This window comes from Colius striatus, chromosome 13 (assembly GCF_028858725.1).
Source record: "Colius striatus isolate bColStr4 chromosome 13, bColStr4.1.hap1, whole genome shotgun sequence".
In the NCBI taxonomy this organism is placed as follows: Eukaryota; Metazoa; Chordata; class Aves; order Coliiformes; family Coliidae; genus Colius; species Colius striatus.
Window position 1 is genome coordinate 11,498,084 of NC_084771.1, and position 10,363 is coordinate 11,508,446.

Genomic DNA, 10,363 nt, shown 5'->3' on the forward strand with positions numbered 1-10,363 from the left:
TAAGAACTCTGAGTTGTGATTCTGACAGAACACATCCCTTGACAGGAAAAATCACATTCTACATTTGAGACAAAAGCATGCAATGCATCAGCTCAACTACAGCAAATACAACTCATATCAGAGCATTGATTACCTTGTTGGGCATTGTATGCAGTGGCATTTCTAGTCATGCTGGATGGCAGCCAGCCTGCCAGACTTGCCCGCTGTGTCTTAGTCCCTTTGTGCTTGACATCTTCTCCATTCCAAATAACATCATCCTCCCACTGGAGCTGTGTTACCATGAGGAAGTGCTCATCAGCTAGTAGATCATCCTTCTCATCCACCAAGCCTGTATCCTGGAAGGAAAGAACAATTGCCTGAAGACCTGCATGAACTTTAGACTTTCAAACTAAAGGAGGAAAATCTGATGTTGCAAGGTGCACAACCACCCATCAGCCCATCATCAAGCTCTCACTGTGCAGCATCCCCAGTGCCACACACATCTCCACACATTCCCCCACAGTTCCTTCTCATCCCCTCATCTGTGGATCCTTTTACCTCCTGCTCCTTCTTCTCTTTCAGCTTGAAACCATAATCAAATCCACTGCCATCTTCAGGGATCCCCAGCATATCATACCAGAGCTGTGCTGGGCCATAGCGCCATTCTGCCACTTTGGGCTTTGTATCTGTCACTTTATCTGTATCACCAGTTGACTGGGAGAACTTTGATTCCACAGGTGCCATCATGGTAATCTGAAGCACAGCAAATGAGGGAATGTTACAGTGACAGTCTAAATGTCAACAAGAGGTTTTTCCCTTCCAAGTTTCCCAGCTTATTCTCCGAGGTGGAAAGTATTTCTAAGAAGTGCTTTTCCATACTTACTAGCTGCCTTAAGAACGTTCTGCAATTAGACTTCGAAGAACACATAGATTTCTTCTTGATACAAAGAGGATAAGCTCTCCTATTGATCCTGTACCATGGATGCAGCCTTCTCAGTAAGAAGCAATCACCTGAAGTCACTGACTAGTATCTGGAGATGAGTTTCTGCACAGCTGGAATACAAGCCAACCCTGTCCTCCAGTTTTACTTTGAAGGAAAACCTTTTTACTCTTAAAAGTCTCTGTCCAATCCACTATTATCCCCAGTGCTAGCTGGTGACCCTCTCTAAGTCTCAGATATCCCACCTCATCATCTGAAAGGCACTGCTCAGGAGGGGGAGGAGCAGCAAACTCATATTCCCAAGAAGATTTTCCTTCCATTCCACTCTCTACTACTTCACCCTCCTGTATCTGCACTTCTTGTGCCAACTCTCGATGCTTCTTCTTGCGTTTCCTTCGGGCACTACGCCACACCGACGGAACGTTCTTTCCAGGGCCAAAAAGACGCAGGAAACGCAGCACCTAGAAGGGGAAAACCAAGAGGGTCAGACACAAAAAAAACACCACAGAATGTTTCTGTTTCCCTCACCTGAAAAGCATTAAGGAGAGAGCACTGTAACAGTCAGAAGCTGGGCCTGTACTGCAATCCCAGCCCCTGATACAATCAACAAGCTCTTGCTTATACTCGAAAACAAGTCTCTGATCCATCTGTCTTATGGATCCTTCCTATTCAAAAGGATTTATTCTCCATTTCAGACACAAAGAAACTCAACAGAAGGAAGAAAGTTTGCCTTTACATAGTGAGTATCTGGTAAGACACCACCTGAAAGTAATTATTTTCATTTTGAACAATTCACAACCTTCAGAAAGACACCCAGAGACTGAAGAAACGTTGATATCATTATTAGCATGAGACAAAGCTAGAAGACAGCTGTATAAAGCAGAGATCTCTTAAACAACTGGATAAAAAACCCACCTAGATGTGTTCCTGTGCAGCCTCATCTAGGTGACCTATTTCCAAATCAACTGACAGGTTTAGGAAACAAACTAGAAACCACCAAAGACTTATAAGCTGACATCCTATTCACATTCCCTGTTAATCTGCTTATGCTGATCCCCAAAGGAAATTATGTTTTTGTGACCACTCTTTCCACTTCTGCCCACACCACAGAATCACAGAATCTCAAGGGCTGGAAAGGACCTTGAAAACTCATCCAGTGCAAGCCCCTTGCCAGAGCAGGACCACCTATAGTAGGTCACACAGGAACTCATCCAGCTGGGTTTGAATGTCTCCAGAGGAGACTCCACAGCCCATCTGGGCAGCCCCTGCCAGTGCTCCCTCACCTCAATAGGGAACAAGTTTTCCCTTATGTTTCTTTGGAACCTCTTATGTTCCAGCTTGTACCCATTGCCCCTTGTCCTACCATTGGCCATCACTGAGAACAGCCTGGCTCCATCCTCCTGACGTTCACCCTTTATGTATTTGTAAACATTAATGAGGTCACCCCTCAGGCTCCTCCAAGCTACAGAGCCCCAGCTCCCTCAGTCTTTCATCACAAGGGAGATGCTCCACTCCGTCATTTTGGTGACCCTGCACTGAACTCTATCCAGCAGCTCACTGTCCTTCTGGAACTGAGGGGCCCAAAACTTCTTCCCAAAACTCCTCCAGATTACTTCTGAACGCTCTGGTCAGTTTCAATTGTCTTTCACCAAGGGCAAAGGTCTCAGACATAGTTAAGCTGCTAGCAGTTTAAAAAAGCACAGTCTGCTTCTCCACATGCTAATTTAAGTGGTTTAATCAAGAAAACCTGTGAGACACTAATATTCACTTTCTCAGACATCAACCAGTCCTTACAGGCTAATCTCCATCATTTCAGGCTTTGCCAGCACTAGTGTTCATGAATTAGTTATGAATAGTGCTCAGCATTAACAGTTTGCACTGATTTCTGCACCCACAGGGCATGTTCAACACCAAGCCAGTCCCTGACACTACCTATTCAGCACCAAAGAAACAAACATATCAACTGATACAAAATGCAAGAAACACAGGAAACACCACATCAGCAAAAGTCAAGAGAGCACCCAGAAGGCTAAACTCTATGCTAGAGCATCACTTAGATTTCTAACAGAGGTTAAATCATTAAAACATGACATTATGCAAATTGCTCAACTCCTTATACAAAGCCTGCAATGGAAGCACACACAGAACTAAATTATGGTAGCCAAACAGATGGCTGTGAGCCAGGAAAAGCTCACCACCTTTTCTTCTCCTTCCCTTCCCACATTTTGTTTCCTCTGGACAGTTTCAAAACTTCCAAAATCATTGCTGAAGTACTTTTGCTCTTTGAGAGCATCTAGGAAAGTATTGTAATTAACCTGCTTTGTGCAATAAGTGATTATTCTTTCAAGTGACTTCTGTCGAGCTGCTTTCTGATCCACACTCTTATCCACAGTTTAGAGGGAAAATTAAGTGAAGGACACAGATTAGAAATTGTTTCAGGAAGAACACATTCTGTTCAGGACAGCATGAAAAGAGGAGCAAACATTTGCCAGAAATGCCAGAAAGCTGTCAAGATGAGCATGATGTCTTTAAATCATCTGGCAAAAGTATTCTCTACTACCTCAGAAAAACAACTTTCCCAAACCAACAGGCCTGTGTGATGGTCTTACACAACAGCAAAACATTATCTCACATATTTTACAGTTGTTGTGACTTCCACAGATCTCTTACAATACCTTGCCAGGGCGAAATTCTGGGAAGAGCTCTGTAACACTTGGCAACTGTTTGGTAGCATCTCGCTGCATGATTCCTGCAAGAGGAAGTGTGAGTTTGCCTTCCTTGGATTCTGCCTGCCTGGCTTCTTGAGGTCCCATCTCTGACTCAGAATCAGAGCTGCTGCTGAAATCCACCTTGTCGGAGGCAGCAGAGGAAGGAGCAATGATGGAGGGCAAAATGATACCGTCTCCATCTTCAGATACTACAATAGAACAAGCACCTTATAAACAAACAGGTTTCCTCCCTGTCCCTAGTACAACCCCCTAATGCCACATCTACTGTTTATACCAAGTTATGCAAAAATTAAGCCTCTGCAGGTGTTATGAGTACCATTCTGGTTTAACCTTTCATTTTATCCTAAGGGTTCCAGGTGAATTTCCCAGCCACAACTGAGAGGATGAGATAAAAAAAAAAGCAGTTTCATTGTCAATAACAATATTTTATCAATCACTAGAAAAATAACATTGGCCCCTCCATTCCAGACAATCCTGTACCATTGAGTACCAGGACAAAGACCCACCTCCAGATCCACTGGTGCTTGCTGCAGAACGAACTGCTACACAGCAGTGTTTGCTTCCTTCAGACATTCATACTGCCAGAGAGAAGAAGAAAAGTCCCTCACTCACCAGTGGCAGCTGCATCCTTTTCATCTTCTTTTTTTCCAGGTACTGGAGGCGGTGGTGGTGGTGGCATCAACTTGGAATCAATATCTTCACAGTCAGCATCATAATCATCCTCATCTTCATCTAACCAGTCAGGAGAGAAGACTGCATATTAAGCAGACAGTAAAAGGGAACCAGGCACCATTCCCATTTCCTCATTTCTCATTGCTCATACCTGTCCCAGCCTGATTACAAGTTTGGCTGCCTGCACAAATTCATTTGCAAGACTGAAATCGAAGAAAGAGCAAGGAGGGGAAAAAGGCAAACTGACAGAAAGATGACTGAAGCACACATATTTACATGCATATATTTTAAGTATCTCTTCTGCTAGCACCTCCCCTTACTCACACTTTCCAGAACAAAGTTGCTTAAGTAAGAACAATGTGGTCAGAAAGCCCAAATCACTTTACACCCATCTAATCATGATATGTCGGCTAAAAGGTGAAGTGTAAGACAGCTTTCACGAATATGCAAAGATTTAGCACTTCTTCTAGCAACTGAAACAGAAAAGCTGCATGTGTTGGAAAACCTGTTCCAGGCCAGACAGGGATCCCTGGAACCAACAAAACAACCAAAGTGTCTTCTGCAGAAAGTCATTTCAGAGACAGAACTCAAAAGCAAAACAGGAAAATGATTGTATGATTGAAGTGACTTGTTAAGGGATCAGGACCTTGTCTCTGAGTATCACCTGGCCTCCTGCATAACTCCCTAACGCACAAGTTAAAGAAATATGAGAAGGTATTAGGACCCTGGAGCAAAAGGAGGATCAGGGTTTCCCTTCTGAGTACAGTTTATCTCTAGCGAGGAACTACATCCTTGTAAAGAGAAGATACAAAGCAGTGGCTTCAAGCAGTGAACACAGTTTCACAAAAAGCATGTATTGTTTTCTTGAGGTAAGGAGTGAAAAGGCACAATGTAAGAGACTGTCAAGGCCCATCACCTCAAAATGCCCCCTACAGCTGGAGCTGTAACACCAAGCCCATTTACCTGCTCTTCGCACTGGCTGCAGGCTGCTCATCACCTGCTTGTACCTACGGCTCTCATCTTCTGCCACTTCATTAATGTCTGAATAATCAACAGCATCTTCTGTGCTCTTAACCCAGCCTAGGAACAAAACAAATCTAGTCACACAACACTTTAATATTCATTACTAGCTTCAGCCTTCACTATATGCATATGAATCCTTCCCTAAGCTTCTTTTTCTTTGAGGAACAAAACCATCTGATTAACACCTCCCATCAGAGTATTTTTCCCCTTATTCCAAACAAAAGCTCCAAGAGCTCTGAATTTCCCCTTAAGAAGGCAAAGCAACCAACTTCAGCACAAGGAGCACCCTTCTCTTATTCAGTGAAACCGTTCAACAGGCTCAGAAACAGATGTAATAATAATGTGCACTCAACGAGCTTTTTCAACACAAGGGAAAACACAGAATAAACTTATCGTTGAGGAAGAAGAGATAAGTTAAAAGAGAACAAGTGCAACAGTGACTGGGAGACAATGTGGTATCCACACTGGTAGGGAGGAGGTAAGACCTTTGCCAGAGGACCACTGATAGGTAACGTGATGCTACTCCTTGCAGCCCCAGTGCGTTTCCGCTCTGATAAGAGCTCTGACACTGCAGCCTCTCTGCTATTTAACTCCAGGTACTCCAGCGCCTCACCTTCCTCGTCCAGGTGTGCTCCATCGGCCTCGGCGCTGTCCTCCTCGCTGGCTGTGATCTCAGTGATCAGGTTGCCCAGGCCCAGCACACCCAGCCCGGCCAGGTGCTTCTTGGATTCCTGGAGAGACCGAAGCCACGTCGGAGCTGTGCGGCCGCGCCAGCCTGCCCCAGGGGCCGCTGCTCCCCGGGGCCGCCCCGCTCCCTCAGCCCGCGCCGCAGGCCGGGCCGGGCCGAAGCGGCGTCTCCGCACAGCGACACAGCCCTACCTTGTCGAGGACGCTGTCCCCCTCCAGCTGCCCCGCCTCATTGATGTTGCCGAAGAGGAACCCGGCCAGCGAGAAGGGCTCGGCGCGGCCGCCATCCGCCTCCTCCTCGCTCTCCGAGTCCGACATGGCGGCGGCGGCGCCGGACCGGAAGCGGCGCGGCGTGAAGCGGCCCCGCCCCGCCGAGCGCGCGCTCCCTGAGGGCGGGCGGGACGCGGGGCCTGGGGTTTGCGCGGCCAGGGGCCGCGCTGAGAGCCGGCGCCTCACAAACAGCACGGCGAGTCAATACGAGAGCCAGGGCAGAGTTGGAAAGCTTTATTACGAGTTCGTTAACACACAGCCCCTGTCACACTGTTAGCCGTGGGACAAAGCCCGGGCAGGACAACGGGCACAGAGTAGACAGCGCACACATCAGTCCCGGGCTCCCGCCGCTCACAGCTGCTCCCCTCACAGCCCACCAGCGGGTCGGGACATCCCCCGAGACCCAGCCGCGTCTCAGGGGCTGCCCAAGCAGCACCGAGGTTCCCACAAAGGTTTATCACTCAGACAAAGCACAGTGAGACTCTTCTAGTTCCAATTTCATAGACATAGCTACAGCTGTAAGCTGGAGAAAGAGCTTCTGCACCTCAGCACGACTCATAACGTCCTTGGGACGTAGAATCCTTGAACTGCTCAGCTCACAGAATGGTAGGGGTTGGAAGGGACCTCTAAAGATCATCCAGTCCAACCCCCTGCTAAAGCAGGATCCCCTTGATAGGTCACACAGGAACACATCCAAGGTGGGTTTTGAAGCCCTCCAGAGCAGGAGCTGCTCCCTGGGCAGCCTGGGCCAGGGCTCCCTGTGGATGGCTTCAGCTACATTTGAAAATAAAACCACTGAAGTATTTCAGAAATCATTCACAAACGGAAAGACTAAAATCAGTCACCTCACAGAGAATCTCTTCTGTGAGTTAAGACATTTCTATTCAGCAACAGAGGGATCTTGAACAGTTTGGAAAACCTGCTCAGCTTATACCAAGGTTTTCTGATCTCTCCAAACCAGACAAAATCCAGCCATGGGATTGTGTGAAGTCTGTATTTGTTACCTGCCCATAAGAAAACAATAACAACAACAAACCAAAAGACACTTGTGGGAACAATGGAATGTGTAGCATACTGAAACACTGGACTACTTAAAATAAAATGCACCAAGAATTGAAGAAAAGCAAAAAGGAAGATCGCAAACAGAATGCCCACTGAATGGCAAAGCACCTGTGGGCTCCTGAAGTTCATTCTCATGAAAAGCAGAGGCTGGAGGAAAGCAGTTGTAAGCCAGCAGGACTTCTGCTCCCAGCCACAGAAACACAAGGCATCTCAGTGATTAGAAATGAGGTACTGCAAAAGGTTTTGACAATGCACAGAGTTCGCTTTCTGTTCATTTTCATCACTACTGTGTTACTCTTCTCAGCATTGCTGTGCAATCCATTTCTTAAGTCATCTAGATGGGGATAAAGTGTTCTAGCCCAACATAATCAATAATGTGATCACTTCCAATAAGTTGATTAAGCAGTTGAGTTTTATCTCACCATACTCTCTTCCAGTTAACACCAGGATGGCTGCTCGGTGAGCCCACAGAAACGGGGAAGGGTGTGTAATAATACTTGCTCACAGGATATGTTCACCACAAAATTATTGTAATCCAGTTAGGAATAACCAACAAAAGATGCAGAACTAGACAGACTTCAACATGTAAAAACTAAAAACTTCTTAAAACAGTAGTAGCTTCAGTACAAAACTGCAAATATATGTAGCACAACACAAAAAAGACGTGCCTGTTGTTGAAATTAAAAGTCTATTTAAGAGTAGTTCAAACGTATCACAGAGCTTTTAAAATACATATCTGAATGAAACAAAGGTTATGGGCTTGCACCAGGGTAACTAGACAGTTGATTTAGGCCTGAGTAGCCTTGAATAGACCCACGTGCACTGGCTTAAATAAATACACTTTAAACATGATAAAACTCTATTTACTCAGTTACTGAAATTTACCTACAGAAAATAATCTTGAGTTACAAGGCACAGAGTTAATTGCTGTCTGCAAGTTAAGCCCACACTAAAGGCCTACTAGCTAAAGGCAGGATGTGGTGAGTAGAGGTTACCTCACTGAAATACTCTTCCATGCTCACAGCCTGCAGAACACTGGATCACATTTGGATCAGCACTTCTTCTACGAGTGCCAGAGACACAAAGACGCTCCAGGCAATGGCACTTGGTGAATTAAAACAAGCAGAGTCTCTAGGCTCCTGCAAACATCTCATGTAAAGGGTGTTTTGGTGTTGCCTGGCATCAGGCAAGATTTGGAACTCTGTGTTGGTTCACTAGCCACGTGTACCAGTATTTGGATTTACTGCAGTTTATGATCAGTTGCAGTTTGCTAAAGTAGTAACCAGTCCAAGCACACCTCAGATACACAGGGTCAGCATCATTTACACCAGCTGAAGAAAGGCACATCCTCTTCAAAGGGAGGAATTATGGCACAAGTACAAATGTTTCTATCCATCTGGTATTTTTGCCCATATCAGATAAAGCAAGGTCAAATTAACACAAGATCCCTAATAAGCCTGTTGATGTACTCCCTGTTATCTCGCTAAAATGAGGCTTTTTTTCTGCCCAGGGTATACACCAGTGCAGTTTTGCATGTGTGGGAATCACAAGAAAGCAAGCTCTGAATTACCAATTGAGGCTGCTTCCGGACAAAGCCAGCACTGTCAACTTCAGACAACAAAGTCCAGTCCAGCACCATTGGTTTCACACAAAGTATCTTTGAATCATGCTGCTTTCATACCGTCAAGCTGTAAGGTTAAGTCTAAGGAAGGTTTCATGCGCTCACTCCTCAGCTGGTCCCAGAATCACACATAAAGAACAGTGCACATCCTGAGGAGGGGAAAGAAAAAGCCAGCTGCCACTCACTAGAGCTGCTAAAGGAATTTAAAAAGGAGATCAATAGAACTTCAGTTAAAAGAGTTTATAATAACAGATCACCTCATAGAGAGGAGAAAACTGCTCAGGTAAACCTATCCAGTGACTGGCTAACCATGAACACATTGAACTGAAACCATCAGTGAGTTGCCAGGGAAACAAAAAAAAAAAATCAGAGTTCCTGGTTCCTGTAAACTGAACTTCCAAGTTTTGTCAGTGTGTTCCCAGAAAAACAACAAAGAAATTCACCATAAAAAGAGCACTAAGAAGTGAAGGAATGAATTCCTCAAGAGCAAATGAGCTGCTGGCAAGTCTCTGGGATTCACCAAGGGATCATGCTGGAAACTTCATTCAGAGAAGCATCATCCCAACTACCTCAGCCAGCACAGGAAGGTTAACTGTTAACCTTATTCTCAGGGTGCAAAGTGTCTTTGGAGAGTAAAATAAAAGCTCACTTTATAAGATTATGGAAGACTTGCATCAAAACTGCTCTTCCACCTCCCCAATTCATTTCATTCAGCTCATTTGCGTGATTCATCATGATCCTAAGCTCCTTACATTTGGACAAATCAGCTCCTGCCCCTATGAATAAAATCATTGCATTAAACAATTCTAATTCTTCACAGAAAGGATCATAGTTCACTCTAAAGTGAATCTCAGTAATATTTCAGGCATTTTTGCATGTAAACAAATTGTTTTCAAGCTTTACATTGGCAAACTAAAACAAGTGGACAGCCAGACTTCTGTTTGTAAAACAAACTCAATCAGGAAATAAGGGATGGGAAAAGCAGCGGCTACGCTTAAAGCAAAGTTATCAGAATCTGAGCTTTTCAGCAAATCTAGTAACTGATGGCTACTTAGTAAAGAAGTCTGGCTTCAGAGAAGTCCCTTCTTTTATTTTCCTCTACTAAATAAGGGCCAAGTGATCCTTGGAGAAGATGGAGACTGGAACTTAAGAAATGAAGTAGATATTTGACCTCTCAGTTGGAAAAAAGAAAACCCCAACAACAAAACTGTTCTGTTTCAGGATCCCTGAAGCAGTAAGACTGCAAAAATATTCGTTGCATAAACCATTTCTGCTTAGAGCTGTTAGTGCAAGATGCAAATTTTCAATTCAACTCATTCAAGAGCCCTCCAAGATTCTAGTCAGTATTCAACTTGGAAGAGCTGTCACCCAAGGTAACTA

General features: G+C 44.9%; 1 protein-coding gene across 7 annotated transcripts in view; it reads right to left on the reverse strand.

Annotated features, from left to right (window-relative positions):
- The window catches only part of TAF1 (TATA-box binding protein associated factor 1), a 31,563-nt gene extending 25,199 nt beyond the window's left edge, over positions 1-6,364 (reverse strand). For 4 of the 7 annotated variants that reach the window (XM_062007045.1, XM_062007043.1, XM_062007042.1 and 1 more), the window contains exons 1-8: positions 6,223-6,364; positions 5,957-6,074; positions 5,284-5,400; positions 4,261-4,380; positions 3,595-3,836; positions 1,165-1,380; positions 538-732; positions 134-335 (exon numbers count right to left, since the gene is read on the reverse strand). In XM_062007045.1, coding sequence (XP_061863029.1) covers positions 134-335; positions 538-732; positions 1,165-1,380; positions 3,595-3,836; positions 4,261-4,380; positions 5,284-5,400; positions 5,957-6,074; positions 6,223-6,348 — 1,336 coding nt within the window. In that variant the 5' untranslated portion in view covers positions 6,349-6,364. Of the gene's footprint in view, positions 1-133; positions 336-537; positions 733-862; positions 995-1,164; positions 1,381-3,594; positions 3,837-4,260; positions 4,381-5,283; positions 5,401-5,956; positions 6,075-6,222 lie in introns of those variants that run through there. The other 3 variants (XM_062007047.1, XM_062007044.1, XM_062007046.1) reach the window with 2 other exon arrangements.
- Positions 6,365-10,363: the final 3,999 nt, after the last annotated feature.